At 37.5% G+C, this 19,083-nt stretch overlaps 1 protein-coding gene across 2 annotated transcripts in view; it reads left to right on the top strand.

Annotated features, from left to right (window-relative positions):
- The window catches only part of TMEM135 (transmembrane protein 135), a 181,451-nt gene extending 164,762 nt beyond the window's left edge, over positions 1-16,689 (top strand). For both annotated transcript variants that reach the window (XM_035542443.2, XM_035542445.2), the window contains 6 exons: positions 5,321-5,488; positions 8,595-8,658; positions 9,415-9,491; positions 11,142-11,240; positions 12,668-12,735; positions 14,308-16,689. In XM_035542443.2, coding sequence (XP_035398336.1) covers positions 5,321-5,488; positions 8,595-8,658; positions 9,415-9,491; positions 11,142-11,240; positions 12,668-12,735; positions 14,308-14,440 — 609 coding nt within the window. In that variant the 3' untranslated portion in view covers positions 14,441-16,689. The remainder of the gene's footprint in view (positions 1-5,320; positions 5,489-8,594; positions 8,659-9,414; positions 9,492-11,141; positions 11,241-12,667; positions 12,736-14,307) is intronic.
- Positions 16,690-19,083: the final 2,394 nt, after the last annotated feature.

Here is a 19,083-nt window from a genome sequence, read left to right as displayed (position 1 = left end):
AGCTGAAGTGAATGAATAAAGTAAAACGTGTCAGGGGGAAATGGACTGGTGAGCCAGGAACTTGTTTAACTATGTGATGCACTTCGCGGCTGAGCCCACTTGTGACTCCACCCGAAATAAAGCACCTGGAATGTGCTGCTTCGGCAGGCAGAGCAGCAGCAGCGTGCATACAGTTGTGCGTGTCTGGCACACTGGGGCTGGCTTTGGGCTCACTCTCCCATTCGTTTATTTTAAGGGTTCAGGGTAATGAGAGATTGCTCCCAGTTGCTGTGCACAGGAAGAGCTAGCCGTGCCCAGTGGCATAATTTGTCCTCCTTTACAATGGGATCAGCGCATATTTTTTCAGAGGAGTGCTGTATAGAGGAGGCTGTTTTGGCTGGCGTTAGATTGGCACAGGTGGTACCACCTGCTATGCCTTTTTTTCAGAGCTGTTAAGACTACAGCAGATCTTGATCTCTTAATAATTTACTAATTTTTATTTATGGAGCAGCAGAAATTGATTTGAGCATTTTCAGATGCTTTATTTTGAAAGACAATTTTTTAGAATTTTTTATGCAGTTTATGTTATCTCAGAAGAGGTATGGTTATGTTTACCATCAAAAGAGATCTAGCACAATATTTAAGTATTTGTATGTAGTGTATCATTCTGTGTTGTTCACACTGCAGTATATTAGCATACCACTGTGTAACATATATATAAGTTGCACTGAACTTGGCGGGATCTGAGACAGTGCTTAAGTGTTCTGCCGAATTAGGATTAGAAAAGATAGTAGAGCCTTCACAAACAGTTTAGCGTAGTTTTGTCACCTTTCTGTTGTAGGTATTATATATTTAACAAAAATTTGAATAAAATAATAGTTTTGTTTTGGCCTTGGAACTGGGAGGAGGAATCACCCACCACCTTATTTACCGTTACTCTGTTCAGAATTTGCCTGTCTTGAAAGCTGTTGCATTTTATCTCTAGTAATGGCATACAAGGTATTAGCAAAAATTTAGCATGGCTTCAGTATAGAAAGGTCTTGTTCAGGGACTAACTGAAGACAGCAATCAAAAGGCAGTTATGGGGTATATGAGACTAGAGTGGATTATTTCCATACAATTCTTTGCTTAATAATTTATTTTGTAAAACAGTAATTTATATTACATTTCTTATTGGTGGCACCAACATACAACCGTCAAGATAAGTCAGCATTATACGCACAAATGTAAAAATAGTGCCCAACTTCCTAGGATCTTGTTTCCTGGTTGTATGGTAATAGATCTACAGAGTGCTACAGGTTTGGTAGTTGGATAGGTTTGTGAAACTTTGCTGCGTCAAATTAGGTTTTTCTTCTCAACCTCTCACCACTATCTCAGTCCATTTGCTATCTCATTCATGGGTTGTGCCTTTTCTTTAGGGTGTTGTTTTTTTCAAGCTCAGCACCATGTGGGTATGCATCTATCAGTACCCTCATAACCCTATATTATTTTAGAAGCACTGCTAGAATAAACATAGGGATTTCTCTTTGTGTACTAGTAATAGAATTGATACCTCTTCTCTGTGGAAAACTGTCTTAATCTTCTAGAAGATTGTTTTTGCTTGTGACTTCATAAGTAAGAAGAAAGGTGATTCTGCTATTACGGAATACAATGAGTTTGAAGTGCCTTTGAGATAGAAGGATGACAAAGGAATAGGAGTTAATAGTGTTGAATCACTCTAGTGGAGGGACCAAATCTCATTTCAGGTTGAGAGCTCCTCAAATTACGGCAGACTGGGCCCACACTACTCCCCTTATTGTTTTTTGGGGGTGGGGAAAGGGAGACATGTTAATGATGAGAAGAACAGGAAAAATTTTAAAGGGGGTATTCAGAACTGTCTCTCCACTTCAGTTGTTTATTCAGCATCATTTTGTTCACATTTCATATACCCAGGGGGGGATGAGGGGAGAAGCTATAATGAAAACCCAGCATTCAGCTCCCATTGGAGCAGAAATAAATCTTGACCTGACTAAAAATGAAGAAAAAGAATAGTTTCAAAGGCTATTATCTCTGTAGAGAAATCAATTATGCATTTGAACTATACTTTATGCTTGTATCAGTCTTGTATAATATTATAGTATAAATCATTCTTGACTGCAACAATATAACTGGGGAAATACCAATGAAGTGACAGTCAGATCTTTGAATTTCCTGCATTTCTCTGACTGGTTTTTATTAAAATGTGAGGGAAAAGTGTTATTTTTATGTATTTGGGTTTTTAAAGGTCCAAGATTCTGAAAGCGTGTTCAGTTCTCTCAAGGGCTCTACTTGCAGTCAGCCAGTAATAACTGTCAGGAGGCACAATTTAATCATGGTGTTGTAGTTCTAGTTCTGTAAGGGGGATTTCTAATCTGATACTGATCAGATGAGCTGCTTATTGCCAAAATTTTCCCTCTGTACTATATATTCCCTTACCCTTGAGCATCTTGTCTTCCCAATATCATATCTGTGCTTAATTGCCATTGCATGCTCTTTCTCTGCTGCTTCATGCTTCAGTGCACATTAGTAGTGGACATAATACATGATAGCTTTTATGTAGCGTCTAATAATGACGTTAACACCTGATTTCATCAGCTTTCCTTCTGATTCTGAATACGTGCAATGCAAATACCTTGGTTTTGTAAATGCTTGAGGTGAGCCTGACAGGCTAATGGAGGCAGTTGAACTGTATTTTTCTTTTGTGGTTCCTGTTGATTACAATGAGGAAAACTTAGCCAGGAGCAGTTTCTTTTTTTCTGTCAGTGCTGCAGATGATAACAGGTGGTTCACACAAGGTACTCGATGAGGAATATGACCAAAATGAATATAAGATTATTTTCTAATGATTGTAGCTGGATATTCGGTCTCTTGATTGAATGTGGGCTACTGTATACCCAGTATAAAGATTTTTTTTTGCTGTACATGAACAGAGTTATTTTAGATAACTTAACTAATTCCTAGTACATTGCAACAGGTTGACTCGGTTTTGGTATGTTCCTGGACTCTGTTTATGTGCACATGTGTATATCTGGATGTGAGTTATAGCCAGTATCTTGACTGTATTATTAACTTTCTAAGAAATATATTTCTCAAAAGAATTATTCCATAAGTTTAGCAGATATGTAGTTTTACTGTGCTGCTACATCTGGCTGATCTGAGTCCCAATTTTAAATTTCAGTGGAGAAAGCTTGTAGCAGGGTTTACTTATCTCACTTAAATTTATTATGGTTTCCTACATACACTTTACAGTTTCCTACCTCCTTTATTATTTGAGGTCTTTTTATGGAAGATAAAAGTAACAATATCATGCATTGATTATATGATCTAAAATGTAATACTTTTTGTGACTTTGGAAAGCACCTATAAATATGTGATATGTATTCGCCTGGTTGATTTAATGAGCTAAATGGAAAGACTTTGTGCACTACTTACTGCTGCTTGCTGTGCATCAAAACTAAGCCTTAATCCTGCAGTTCAGCACTTCTAAGTTTGCAACTCATAAAAATAAAATGGCGGGTATATATTTGACTCTTTGCCAGCTGGAACTGAAGTGTGTCCTGATGTGGTGTTCCTCATCCCATCTGAATGGTCTTTCCTACAGCCAGGAAAAAAAATCAAATGTACCTTATTGTTGTTTGTTCTCATTGGGCTTTGATCATAACTGGTATTTTTAGGACTTTCTTTTTATATAATGGTACCTGGTACTGTGATCATCTCTTTTATTTTTTAATTTTTTTTCAAGACGAGGGCTGTGTACTTCATGCTAGATTACGTCTTCATTTGAGGTGCGGATTTATGTTCATCTTAACTTTGACGTTTTAACTACACAAAATTCACAGTGCACTTAGAACTCTGCCTACCATACATACCATTCAGTCAGCATTTTCATTACACGATCACAAAACACTGGGTCAGTAGCTGTTCAGTAAGTACAATTTACGTACCTTTAAAAGTAGTAGAAGAAGAAATGGAAAATTTTCATGCATAGCTATAGGATCATAGCTATTTCACTCAGAGGGTGGTGAGGTACTGGAACCCAGCGGAGCTGTGGATACCCCATCCCTGGAAGTGTTCAAGGCCAGGCTGGATGGGGCTTTGAGCAACCTCGTCTGGTGGGAGGTGTCCCTGCAGGCGGGTGGAACCAGATGGTCTTTAAGGTCCCTTCTGAGCCAAGCCGTTCTATTATTCTATGATATGATGACACAAAATTGTTTCTTCCACTTGATTCCTGTAAACGCTTATTGAGTGTTGTCAGGGAGAGTAATTGTTTCAAGAGGTTTATTACTGGATGTTTAACCAGAATAGTTTTATGAGCTTTATGATGCATTAGAAAGTTCTACAGGAGGCAAAAATGTTTGGAGTTTCTGAGTTGGAAAGGTTGCTCAGCTGAGGCCACTGTCTCTACAGTTATCTGAGTGTCCCTGAGTACGCTCTGAAAAATGGGCTGGAGAAATCATGAGCATTGGGTCCTGCCTTATTTGCCAACGACGAGTGCATGGCATTCGGATAGCTTTCAGATGAGGTATCTTCCATCCAAACAATGGATAGATTTTATTCAGAATTCTCTAAGAAGTTCAGCCACAGGGTAAGAATGATGATAGGAAGCTTTGGAGGAAGTTACAGGAGACCGGGGAAGAGGATTTGGAAAGAAACAGTCAGTGTAGTTTTGTGATGAGATGTAAAATAGCAGATCCATATCTAAGGTGGAAGAGGAAGAAAAAATCATTTGAACCCACATTATCTTTTTTCAATATTTCTGGACAAAATCTCCCCTTCAGGTCTGTACTTTATATTGCCGCACACTTCCCGAAGCCTCCAGTTTGGTTGAGGGAAAGTACATGAGCATGTGCCAAGCCATCAGGGTCAATTTCTAATTCTCCCACTTTCTGAAATTTATTTTGTGTGGACTTTTTACTGCTTTAGTGCTTTCTCCAGACATTTGAGTGTAAAAGTGCTCTTTTTTTCCCCACTACATTACTTTCCTCTGTGTACCCGTTTGTGGTTAAAAGCTGGTCAGTAACCTGGAAGACACCAGGATTCTTTCAAAGGACAGAATTTTGGAGCAGAAGACAAATAGAGTTTGTCCTTTGAGGCCTATGAGATATTCATACAAACTAACAGAGAGTCAATTGTTTATGATTTTATTGCTTTTGCTGTTTTACTGGGGAATCAGGACAGGAAAAAAAAGTTTGAAGATGGAAATGCATTTTCTGTAGTATATGCAGAATGGGTTTTAAACTGCTCGCTGTCAATAATAAGTACTTCTGTAGACATTATTTATTTTCCTTCTTCTGAATTTGTGGTTTCTTCCTGTTTTCTCTAGGGCTTCATTAGGATGTTTAGCATTGGTTACCTGATCCAGTGTTGCCTTCGGATCCCATCCACCTTCCGGCATCTATTTACAGAGCCATCCCGGCTACTTTCACTCTTCTACAACAAGGAAAATTTCCAGCTTGGAGCTTTCCTGGGATCTTTTGTCAGTATATACAAAGTAAGCTTATAACATACAGAGTGTCGAATGCCACTTTTTTTATTTTGCTTTTCAGAACATCAGGATGAGGTAAAAAGTCTAGCCACTTCATATTACTGACACTGGTTTCTACAGGATGGCACTGACAAATTCTGTAGCGTTGTGATAATCAAACCATAAACAGCAAACAGATCTCCCATTCCTTCTATTTTTTCTGTCATTTCTGAATAAACCAGATACATTTTGAAGCATGACATCAGTATCAGGAGATAGGCATACTTCAGAGAAAGTGAATTCAGATTTCAAAGGGACTTTCTTTTACACAGAAACATTTTCATGCAGACACAAGTGATGACTGCAGTAACAGCATTATTGCCAAAGAGAAGCCATTTGCAGATTTTTTGGCTCAAGTGTCTCTGGAATCCTTACTCGACGCTAAATAGCAGGAGCTTGCAGAACATACATCATGTGCAACTGACTGAGACATAGCACTTGGAAATCGACCCTTCTGCACCATTATAAGATGACAGATTGTGAACTGATACACATTCATTCAACATTGTTGAAGTTAATTGAATTATGTGTATTAATGCCAAACAGAATGTAACCAAACACATGCTGTAAGGGAGAGTATGTTACATACTGCAGTGCTGAAGCGGCTTTTGCGCTTTTATGTTCCTAATCACACATGTAATTTTTCAACTGCCACTTCACTTCTCTCCAAAGGTAAGACAATTCTGTATTATTCTGGGTGAACATTACTTACTGATTTTTAAAAAAAAAAACCTTATATGTAAGCAAAACAGAATCTTGCTTAAAGTGCAGTTGGATTGAAACAAGAATTTTTAAGGTTACTGAGTTTAAAATTTTTGATGTCAAAGTGTAAACGGCCTATTCAGAGTTTACTTGAAAATTAGTTTGTCGCTCAAATTTTAGGAAAAGTGCCTCCAGAGAATAAAAGTATTTAAACTGCAAAAACTGAAATGATTTTGATTTGTTTTAAGACCTCCAACTACAGCTGAAGTATAATTTAGTTCTATGGATGTTAATTTTATGAGGGTCAAATACTCTGACCTTTATTTGTAATTTATTAAGTAGGTGCTTTCTGTTGTTGTTTGCATTCCATAAATTTGGGTTGCATTATGTTTTTCTTCCAGTTTGAGTTAAGCATGTAGGGCAATAGAGATCCTAATCAGTCTAAAAGATTGAATCACAGCCAGAATATTTCTTGATGCATTTTGAACCCAAAGGAATTATATTCTGCCTTACTTTAAAAAAAAAAAAAAAAGTCAATCTTGTCCCCGAGGGCAGTCTGAAATGCCTTTGTAGAATTGCGGTAGCTGTACTATTAATATTTTGTGTTCCCCTTACTGTTAATTATTGTCAGCAAATAGCAAATAAGGTTTTATAAAAAATAAGTCAGCTATGATAGCCTGGTTTCCTTTTTTAAAATAAGATTTAAAAACTAAATTTACTACTCAAATTTGAGTAGTAAAGTTGACTGTTGTAATTCAATTTTGAGACACAGACATTTTCTTCTTCTGTATTTTTTTCATTTCAATGTATTGTTCAAGACTTGGAAATCATAGAATCATTAAGGTTGGAAAAGACCTCTAAGATCATCTAGTCCAACTGTCCACCTACCACCAATATTGCCCACTAACCCATGTCCCTAAGTACCAGATCTACCCTTTCCTTAAATACCTCCAGGAATGGTGACTCCTCCACCTCTGTGGTCAAACAGTTCCAGTGTTTGACTACTCTTTCTGAGAAGAAATGTCTCCTAATATCCAACCTGAACCTCCCCTGGCGCAACTTGAGGCCATTCCCTCTAGTCCTATCACTAGTTACCTGTGAGAAGAGGCCAACCCCCAGCTCCCCACACCTTCCTTTCAGGTAGCTGCAGAGAGCAATAAGGTCTGTCCTGAGCCTCCTCCAGGCTAAACAACCCCAGTTCCCTCAGCTGCTCCTCATAGGACTTGTGCTCTAGGCCCTTCACCAGCTTCGTAGCCCTTCTCTGGACACGCTCCAGAGCCTCGATGTCCTTCTTGTAGTGAGGGGCCCAAAACTGAACACAGTACTCGAGGTGCGGCCTCACCAGAGAAGAATACAGGGGGACGATCACCTCCCTGGTCCTGCTTGCTGGCTGTACTATTCCTGATACAACCTGAACTAGCGCAGTGAGTTCACCTGAGGGCCACTGAGTTGATTTGAGGACTGGGTCATCTGATGTGCAAGGAGAGACTGGGAGAACCAGGTTTTAAGCTGGAGAAGGAAAGGCTGATGGGAGATCTCACTGCTGTTTATGCCTCCTGGAGGGTGCAGAGAAAACAGAGAGAAACTGTTCTTGGAGTTATGCAGTAGCAGGATGAAAGGGGATGGATTCAAGTTGAAATACAGGAAATTCTGATGAAGTATAAGGAAATATTTTTTCCTGTGAGGGTTGCCTAACATTGAAACAGGTTGCCTGGTAAGGCTATGTGGTCTTTGTTCTTGCTCAGAACTTAATTGGATGAATTCCTGATCAACCTGCTCTAATGAGACCTGGAGGTTGGACCAGATGATCTCCAGAAATCTCTTCCAATATAAATTATTCTTTTGCTCCATAAAAAACACACATTAGATGGATTAACAGGCTGACACATATATCAAAGTAGATGTCGGCAGGCCGTCATACAGAATTATATAATGTTGTCCCAGTGCCATCAGCACTGGATCTGGCCCCGCTAAGCAAGTCTCCAACTATTTGGAAACAAACAGAAATTTACCAGGGATAAAATTTGGCAGCAAAGTATGGATTTCCAAAACAGTTGGAAAAAACAATGCAAAGGATGTGACAGACTTCTCATGGGAGAGTCAAGACAACTAGAGCAAATGAAGATATTCTCAAGTTTAGCTTTTCTGAACACACGTGAATTAGATTGTTATTTTAAACTAAACTGTTTTGCTCTCTGATTCTGAAAAGAACAGTAACAGTAAACAACTAAAAATTCTTCAGGTAGTGTGGGTATTGTCACACTATATCCTTAATTCATGCTGTGTGCTGTATTACTAGTTTACAGCAGGATATCTCCAGTCTGTGAAAGAGAAATAACTTGGGCTAATCCTGCTGTCTGTTCACCTACAGGGTACTAGTTGCTTCCTGCGCTGGGTACGAAACCTAGATGATGAGCTTCATGCACTTGTAGCTGGTGAGTCCATGATAAGAAGCCCATATTGCCTGTGTTAGGATTCTGCAAGTATTTCTGTAATGCACATAGCTGAATGTCTGTCCTCCTGTTCCCTTTCCAGAATTATGTGATAAAAATAGTACTGTATACATTAAGGCTGTGTTGGTGGTATTTCAAGTAGTGAAACACACAATAACGTTACAAATGTTTTCAAATAAAGTCTTTTATTAAAATTGTAAGGTAAATTAAGTCAAACGGTCTGTTTTTTATGTTCACCTTCAAGGACAATAAATTATTGTATTCACAAATGTAAAATCCTTTATTTTCCAAGCATATCAATGTGAGGTTTGAATACCAGCTCTTCTGTATGTGACAGAATACACATTTGAAAGGATGAGCTCAACTGAATCTGAAGGATTGTTTTCCAATGAAATATGTGTAGTGTTGCAGGCCCTTCCCTCCTGTTTGTGCACCTATTGCATTGGTGAAACCTCAGAGGTCTCTCTTGTTTGTGGGATGAGAGAGGAAATTTGAGGCTGTGCTCCTGATCACTGAGCCACAGTCTTGTTTCACAGTTTCAAAATTCCTTTTTTTTTCTTTTTTTTTCTTTTTTTTTTAATGGCACGAACCATATTTTGATAGGCAATACAGGAACATCACTGAACTTTGTTGTAGCAAAAAAAGCATCATCTTGTGCAACATCTGTTGAGCTGATGTACGGCAACAGCAACAATAAATCACAATCTTAATAATGCTTGTGTTTTCTAATTGTTACAGGGTGTCTAGCAGGAATTTCTATGATGTTCTACAAAAGTACTACTATCTCTATGTATCTGGCGTCCAAATTAGTAGAGGTAGGATGTTAACCTTGTAACAGAGCTCTTTATTGTATATATTTTTTCAAGGCAGAAAATGAACTTTATAAGCTTTGTCAGAACATTGCAGAGTAATACAGAGTTGTATAGTGGGGCTGTGTTTTAGTAGGTACACGCTGAGTGGCAGTGCCATTCTGTGGTCTCATTTCTTTCTTATTTTCCTTTCTGTGTTTCATTTTAAAAGGTCTTTATACACTGGTCTTCATGTATATTCTCCATGATTTTTGGTAATCTTTTCTGATAGCTCTTTGCTTTGTAGCTTTTGCAGGTTTTTCAACCTAAAAGTTTCAAGAATGCGGATTTTGTCTATTCTGCCAGAAACATAAATCAAAAGTAGCCCTTAATTGCAGATTTATTGCCAAAAGCTACAGCTTAACTTCCTGCCTTTGTTCCCTAATTTTGGCATTCAGCAATCTAAGATAACTCAAAATAGCTTAGGTTTTAGTCTATAGCTGAAGTTGTTTGTCAGTATGCTTCATCTGATTGAATTCCCGGCTTTGCAAAGAACTTTGTTCTAATTACCATTTATCCGGTTTGAATTATTTCTATGAACTTGTTAAAATTGGGAGCCTGTAGGGGCAAAAAAAATTGAGAATGTTTGTAGAGTTTTCTATGTTGATTATACTTTGCTAACCAGCTTTTGATTTCTTACTGTGATTTTTCCATAAAATCAGGACTTAGTCCTGGTTATTTTCCCAGCAGCAACACTGGAATAAGTCGACAGTGTTCTCCTGTTATGCGTCATCCCTGAATCACAAAGCTTTCTCCTGCAGACCTCAAGGGCTTCATTCCCTAGTAATATTTATCCATCCCCTTTATGGGTGCAGAATTCATTTTAACAAGAATAAAAGGAAGGAATGTATTTTTCTTTTAAGTATAAAATTAAACATAAAAGGGAAGTTATACTCTGCTTATTCCTGTTCCTTGTAAGCCTAGACTTAAGCTCTGAAGGTAGTTCACATAATGGTTGCATAAAAGCAACTCTGAGTTGTCCATATTGACTTTTGGAATATCAGATGGAAAAAAAACACGAATAGTATCTTGTGTTGCTGATGGTTTTCTCTAGAGTTTGAGACATTGTGGCTGCAGTGAAATAAGAAAAGTGCTGTGTGTTCTTTCTTTCTTTCCTTTTTTTTAAACTACTTTTATTGTCTTACGCAAGCCAAGGGTAACTGACCAAAGAGGCGTGTGCTGCTTTGGAAGGTCAAGCTGTGCTCAGGAAAATAAACTTTACATGTTTTCTCAGAAATAAAAGTATGTGATTTCAAGCTGTTTAAGAACAGTGAATATTCACTTTGTTGGAATAGTTATTGTATTATTCTTCTGCTTTTTTTAAATGAAGAATTTAACATAGCAAACTTTCCCTTTTTTATCTTTAAGATCTATACTACCCTTTTAACACCCCAGATGTTGCTAAGTCTTGTTCTGTGCATTTATAGCCATTTGTTCTATTGATCTTGGATAACTTCTATAAGCAAGCTCAATTAATAACACATTTATGGACATATACAAAATTATATGAGCATAGATTAGTAATGTTGGCCTGTTACTTTGAAAATGTATAATAAATATAAAAAACTACGTTAAATTTATTTTATTTTATTCAGAGTATTTTGTTTATCTTTATAGACGGTATACTTCAAAGGCATTGAAGCAGGGAAGGTTCCCTATTTTCCTCATGCGGACAGCATCATCTATGCCATTTCTACATCAATATGCTTTCAGGCAGTAAGTATGTTGTCTTTGAATAGCATATGAACTTCTCTGAGTTTAACTGAAATGTTGAATGGAATGAGGATACAGTGAAATAGGAAAAATACCATGTAGTAATTTCAGCAAGATGTTGTGAATCAGGACTTTTTGAGTGTCACTGTGGGAAGATCATTTCTGTGACTCAAATTTCTCATGTGTTTGTAACTCAATACGTTATGCAAAGCTTTGAATTCTTTGGAAAGGATCTCAAAACACATTGACCCAGGAGATGAATATAAATGTAGGGACTTTCACAAGCATATGAAAAGACCATTTCTCAAGGAGGCAATTTATTGTAATATTACAGATTTTTTTTTTTTTAATGGAAGTTTTCCCTCTCAACTAAAAGAAATAAAGTTAGCTGTTTGAAAGAATCTGCAAAAGTTAGCAAGGAAATCTTAAGTCCTACATTTGAAACAAGCTATTTTATCCTTTGTAAGTCAATTATGTACTCTTATCTTCATTAAGGCTTCATTAACTATAAAATCTCCTTTTCAGTGGCACCCTATTACTCTCTACACTATTCCACATCTTCCCCCTTCTAGAAAATGAAATCTATTTTTCTGCCCCTCAATAAAGAGAAAACCATAAAGCAGCTTTCTGCTGTCTTGCGCCTAACAGAAGAGATCCACTACTCCTGCTCCTCATTGCTTCCATTTATTTGGGGTTATTTCTCATTCTAATATCAAAGTAAACTAATATTTTTTAGTACTGGGGATGTGCCAGACAGTCTGTGACACTGAGATCTCAAAATACTACTGGCAAGGATCATCACATGGAGCTAAAAGAAATAAGTTATTATGAAGAAAGAGGAAAGGTTTTTGTTTTTTTTTTTTCATTGCTTAATGACTAGTTGAAAAAGGAATCCAAGACTTTAAATAAATTACTAGGTTTAGTGGGGAGGAAGGAGGGAGAAATTAGCAAAGGGATCTATACTGAGGAGTTTTTTCCTCACTATATGCATGAGTGAGATGGAAAAGTAGTCAAATAGATTATTTCAGATATGGAAAGGGATATGTAAAGGTGACTACACAAAATATGATTAGAATTATTTGTGCTTTCTCTACACAACGAGATCTAAATTAATTGCCACCACTTTTGAAAGATAGTCTTCTGGGAATACCAGTATCTGCTGGTCGTGCTCATATGGAGCATTGAATTCAGCTGTGAGCAGTTTATCTGCTGCTAGTGTTGGACATTGTTGGATGATCGCAGTTGCTTTTTAGTTTAGTTTTTTATGAATCATAAGAGGAATTTATATGTATGTGTATAATATATAACATATATATATATGTTTCTGTAGCCATCCTTTAATGATCACTGCTTTTGGCAATATAATGTACGAGATGAGGCTCTCCCCTGACCCTTGCACAGCTGGCTCTTACAGATTATTCTTCTTGCAGGCTGTCATGGAAGTTCAGAATCTGAGACCTTCATACTGGAAATTTCTTTTACGACTAACGAAGGGCAGGTATGTAATTGGGGTATGTTATGGCTTGCCTAAACATACCATTGATCACATTCAACTTTCTGTGTCATTCGCTGTCAACAGCATAGCTGTAGCAGTACATATGGGCTAATTTCCTGTGTATTTACTTTGCTTTTCAAGTGGCTTCCAGTCCACTTGAAGTTCTTAACTGCTGATTTAGTCTAATGACAGGAGCAAAGACTTAAATGTGGTTAAGACTGTTCAGCAGATGGGAGTTTAACTAGAAGGCTTTTTTATCTGTTTTCACTTGGAACAGTGGAATGCTTTCAGATTTCAGTGGAATATGAAGAATCCAGTAAACAAATACAGAAATTGAAGAAATCAATACATTCAGTGACTTACAGCATGGTATTTCTACAGGTTTAAAAGTATTAATAGAAATATCTGAATATTTCTTAAGAGTGCTTTGAAGATTCAACATTTTTTTTTATAGAACATCTATTTCAGTTAGGAAAGGATTTTTTTCAAGGAAAACCTAATGAAAAATTTTCAGTGGTAAGCAAGAATTTACACTCTAATATGTTAAAGTGCTTACCTTTTAAAATAGATTTTGCTGTAATTGATTTATAAAAACACAGTTTAGTGAAGTGTGCATTATTATATGGATATGCTATATGGCAGAACCAAGGCATCCAAATCATGGTGAAGATCAGTTTATGAATGGTAATAAAGGTAACGTCCGGATAAACCTGAGAGTTCCTTTCAGTCCTTTCGATGCAACCTACTGTGGTGTGAGGGACAGCATAGAGAAGAGATTGTCTCTGTCCAGAGTGTAAAAATAAAAGAGAAATCAGAGGCCAGTCCCTGGAGCATGTTAAACCTACACACCCCATGGCACAGCACACTATTAGCTGGACATTCGGTGACTTAATACATTGCTAGACGTGGTGGGAAGCTTTCCTTGGGATGCCTGGAGGCAATCCGCAGGCAACCTCTGAGGCTGTACAAACATGATATGGTGGATGATGTCAGTGCAGATGTCCAACCTTGGCTTCATTTTTCTCTCTTGTATTAATTCTAAGATTGCTTTAGTTGAAAGAGGAGAGGGAAGAGAAATTCAGTTCTGCTCATTTATTTCCTCTGAAGCAAATATCTGTAATAGTAATTTTGACACTCTCCATAGAAGCAGATTATTTTGACATTTAGAAGGTCTTTCACTCAACAATTTTGAAGAGTAAAGAGATGGAAATAGGTTGTAACACCCATTAAATTGTTATCCAGACTTACACAGGCATGGCCAGGTTATGTTCCACTCGAGTGGAAAAGACAGTAGTATAGTTTGTTTGGGCTTTTTTTGTGGAGTTAAAAGTTTTTCCTTTTGCATAAGTCATGCTATATAAAGCATATCAACTCAAAACACTGGTGATCAGATTTGTCAAAGGTATTTTTTCACATCTTTTTTGCCCAAGGTGAAAAACTTGCAATCTGTAAACAGTGTAGGCTGAAGCCTGCATTTCAAAGATTTGGATAGTCTTTCATGGAAGTGAAATAATTTTAACAGCAATTTATTTTTTTTGTTTAAGTGAATAATCTGTTCACTCTCTCATTTTTCAGGTTTGCTCTGATGAACAGGAAAGTTTTAGATGTATTTGGTACTGAAGCATCTAAGAACTTCAAGGATTTCACGCCTAAGCTTGACCCGAGATACACTGTTGTACCACCAGAGCTACCTCTGGAGCTATCTTGAAGATGATAGTATACCTTGTCATTGAATGTGATCAGCGTTTTGTCCTGAAAAGTTAATTAACTTAACAGTCATATATATGGAGGAGGGCTTGGGCTCCACTTCAGTATTATTTCAATGAGAAATGCTTTTTACCAGTCAAAAATACTGGAGCTTTGTAGGAAAGTGTGGCTTAGTGATTAAGCCCCTTCCACATACAGCATATATTTCTGGGTTACTGTAGTTGGTTGACAGTATGGTAGATTCCTGAATGAATTAAACAAATGAGTAATATATTTAGAGAAGTAAAACATACATAAAACATAAATATGCATAATAATTTCAAAAATTCTATAGTCCAGACCAGAAGAATATTTCTTGGTAAAACTAAAAGCAATTTTGGGTTTAGAAAGGAAGACATAAAGCATAGGTTAGGTCCAGAATTGTTCCTGATCTTAAAACTATTGTAGTCTGGTAAAAACGTCTGCTTGTCTTTCTAAATTGCGTTGCTGATTTATCTGAAACGAGCCACTGCCCACTCATTATTTAAAAAGACAATATTTTTACAGAGCTATGGTTGCAAAGTAAGGCATTCCTTAGTAAAAAAAAAAAAAAAAAAAAAAAAACATATTAGTGCAGAAATCACATTCCAGGGCTGTAAATCCCAGTGACGATATGGATAACAGACAAGGAAAATAAAAAGGCAATACCAGTGACTTGTGCGCCATAAGGAGCAGCAGGGTGTGGTGGTTTGTATCTGCCAAGTGGAAAATGACAAAACAGGCAGGGGAAGGAATGAAATGTTTCAGCCTCCGAGATGGTGCTGGAAACAGCAGACGGTTACAAAAATAAAAAAGCCAAGAACAAAACAAAACAAAAAAATCCTCCAAAATATCCTGAAATTAAATGTTTATTTTTAGCGGGCTTGACGTTGTCCATTTAGATGGCATTGGCTTGTTTGTCAAGCTGCATACCAGCTAGCATTTCTAGTGGCCTTTAAAAGGGAACTGACCCCTGAGGTTAGATTGTTTTGACGATCATATTAATAGTATTTTTACCTTGTACTTGGAGAATGGTTTTCTGTTGGCCCATCAGACAGCCGTGACTGTGACAGTTACTTTAAACTTAATATAGTACTCAATGCAAATAAATACGTATTCAAATTCCATCTCATTTTTACCCTGCGTATATTTCTACAGATAATAGTTTGTGTTCTAAAGCAAGACCTTGACATGCTAATTGCCTTTTTGCTTTTGGGGGCTTTTTTTTTTTTTTTTAAACTAGAGTCCGTTCAGGTGATGCTGAATGGTGTTTGCTACCTTAGAGCTTAATGGAAAGATGAACTATGTTCACATTCAACTGAAAAGACACATGGTAAGCTAGGGAATAAAAAGTACAGTAGGTTGCATGTATTTTAAAAGAAAAACAAAGAAGTAATCAATGTTTCTGTTGGAAGTCTTTGTCAGATAATATGAATTGGATTAATTAATAGAATCTTTGTCTTGTAACACTGTAATCCTACCCCAGCCTTATGCATATTTTAATTGCCATTAGTTTAATTTCCTGTTACTGACTAAACAGTAATTTTTATTGGATTTACAGAGATGTCATGAAAATTGTACCAGTCTGTGCACAAAATCTGCTTCTTCATCAGCTACTGCAACAGTGATGCTTTATCATTGTTTCTAAAGGTGCTTCAACCTTTAAAACAGCAGTCGTCCAGTTAGCGCGAATATGATTCTACAAGCTAGTTTGTATGCAATATTTTATTGCTTGAAATATTATATTAAAATTCCTCAAAAGGAAATAAAAGTTAATTCAACAAGAAGTTTAAGAGGATTGTAAAAAATGTGTAGTGTTTTTCCACTGGAATATGGTCTAAAATATTTGACCATGTAAAGTCTGAAAAGTTATATATTTTAGGTAATATGTTAGAACTCACACAATATATTATAAATACTTTCTAGTGTAACTATATACTGTTCTCAGACTTCAAAATATTTTATAAATGGATTAATTTTCTTCACTGGAATGACAATTGTGATTGTTTCTCTATTTGAGTTTAAAAAAATGCAAGTACTACATCTCAGCAGCTAAACAAGTTTTGTCTAAGTTTTCTTGCTTCCAGAATTCACAGTCCTTGTTTTATTTTCATGTAATATAAAAAATAAAAAACTTAAATTATTTTTATTCAAATCAAGTATATGTAAGAAAAAAAAATAAAGTCCTAATGTTTTTCCCAATAATAAACTGTTGCTGCTTGAAAAAAGTGACATTTTGTTAATGTTGTTGTTAATAAGGTATCTGAGATCGTGAGTGAAGTAATACTCTGGTTAAGGAATGCTAGGAATGTGACCAACCATTAAAGTTGTGCTTATTTTTTACAAAATATAAAGCCCTGATGCAGTGGAAGTGAAGAGGTAAAGCAAAAGCAGTTCATCTGACAACTTCAGTTCTGTACTTTCATGGGTAATTGTACCATATTAGGTGACACCATTTAATCTGTCTCTTTTAAACAGAGAAAGCCACATGACTAGTTATCAAGCATGCCTCCAGCTCTGGCTTTACCATGTGGCCAGATGGTTGGGCCTCATGTGACTCACACAGTGATGTTTCCTACCACCTGACGTGGCACGACTTTATTTTTTTTCTGATCATATGACGGGTATGCCTGATCACACCCAACGCCTTGCAAAAGAAGTTGATTTTGCAGAGAGGAGTACTGGGGGAGACTTGCTCAAGAGATGATGGGAAGCATGGGTCAAATGGAGACACCACAGTTCCTTCAGATGGAGGTTTGTTGGAGGGAGGCTGTGCAGGATGGTGGTGCTGACCTCCCTGCAGGCATCTCAAGAGCAGCAGCATCTCCCATGGCTCATGGGATTCAGAAGCCAATATGCCTGTGATGGGCTATTTTTTCACCTTTTCTTGAGGAAAGAGCTGCATGTTGTTTGCATGCAGGGCTCTTCTGAGGATTTAATGGCCATTGCCGTCCCTACTGCTCTTAGCAGGCAGGGAGACCCAGTGCAGGCAGGCTTTCACTGCTTCCCTTGGTTGGCAAAGAGGCTCTGGCAGCAACTAAAATACATGTGCAAAATCCCAAAGGGAAGGTTGCGGTCATTTGTGCATGTTCTATGATTCCTCTAGTGTTTAATATTGTGCTATGTATATTTTGCAGAAATCCCCTTCATTGTAGTTCCTAACTTGATGGATGGATACTCATTATTATTCTTTGCCTGCTATCTTTCAGCAGGTTTTCAGACCACATGTGATTGCTCCCATTGCAGACCATTGCTTTTTTTCCAGTCCTTGCTAGAGGTGACTGGAAGGTGTTGACATCCGAGATCCACTAAAGAGGAATTTTTTATAGAATCATTTTCATTCTAGCACAAGGCTGAAATTAGTGCAGATTTGCTGGATTCATGCACAGCAGATACTTCTACCAGTAGAAGTTTTGACTTTTAAAGCCAGTAATAAAAACAAAGGTACCTAAAATGACACATTTTTATACATAATGCCATCTCAGTTCATGAGGAAGATAAATAAAATGTCTGAACTACTTCAGTGTAGATGGAGTGATTTCATTGCTGGAGGTAAAGGCTTGAGCTTCCTTGTATTCTCACACCTGGGTCTCCAGGACAATCTCAGAAGCATGGTCTTCTGCAAAAGACGTCTCCTGGCAAGGTGCTCTTAGAAAATACCAGTTTCTGTTGCATGGTCAAGAAGCTCCATGTTCCTGTATATAATTTCTGAACAACAGTTAGCCAAGTTGTGTTCCTTATTGTGGACAACCTGCTCTCCTTGTAGGTTCCTACAATCTCTCATCTTGCAGACCCGGGACCCTTTCATTCTGCTTGGTCCCAGCCATCTTAGATTGGACAATTCACCAAACTGTCAGTAAAACTCCATTTTTGGAAATTTGTTAGGTTGTTCCTTTTCTCCTGTGAGAGTTTCCCTTCTGTTTACCAAGGCCACTGTACTTCTGTGTTTTTAGGTAGCAGGAAGGGTTTCATTCCAAATGCTCGGTGACATCCCTGACAGGTCTGTTGTTTGAGCTCACCTGTGCTTGGTGAACGAAAAATTCAGGACAGCCTGTGTAGAAGTATTTCAATTTCTAACTGTGCCTGCAGAAAATATTTTTGGCCAGGTGGTCCTGGGATGGGTATAGGCACAAAAAGAGAGCAAGAAAATTGGTGATGTGTACACAGCCTTTACTTTGTTTTTATCAACTATGGAGCAGAAGCAGGGCATCAGGGCTTTTTGCACCAGCACAAGGGTTGTGAATCCTTGTTGTAGCACAGAAAAAAGATAGGACCAGAGAGAGGGCAGTATGTAGCAACACCTGATTGGAGCAAGCGGAGTTGTTTTGGTGGACGTAGCTTTGTGCCTAACCATTGGTTTGGAAGTTTCCATTTCCAGATCCACATTTCTAAGCAGCGGGTGTCATGAAGGAGGCTCGTATTTCCCAGCTTCGCCCACTGCTGTCCCCCAGGAGGAATCCACCAGAGGTGATTGCAGGTGGGGGTCTTGCTTTTACAAGCTTCTTCCTTTTACAAAACAAATAAATTTCCTCCCACTCATTTGGGGATATAGCAGAAGAATTTGACTCTTACCTTTAGGCTACACATATCACGAGTTTTCTTCTCAGAAGTGACTGAATATTTTAT

The sequence above is a fragment of the Cygnus atratus genome, chromosome 1 (genome assembly GCF_013377495.2).
Source record: "Cygnus atratus isolate AKBS03 ecotype Queensland, Australia chromosome 1, CAtr_DNAZoo_HiC_assembly, whole genome shotgun sequence".
Taxonomy (NCBI): Eukaryota; Metazoa; Chordata; class Aves; order Anseriformes; family Anatidae; genus Cygnus; species Cygnus atratus.
The sequence above is the reverse complement of the archived record's forward strand: the minus strand, read 5'-3'. Positions and strand labels throughout refer to the sequence as shown.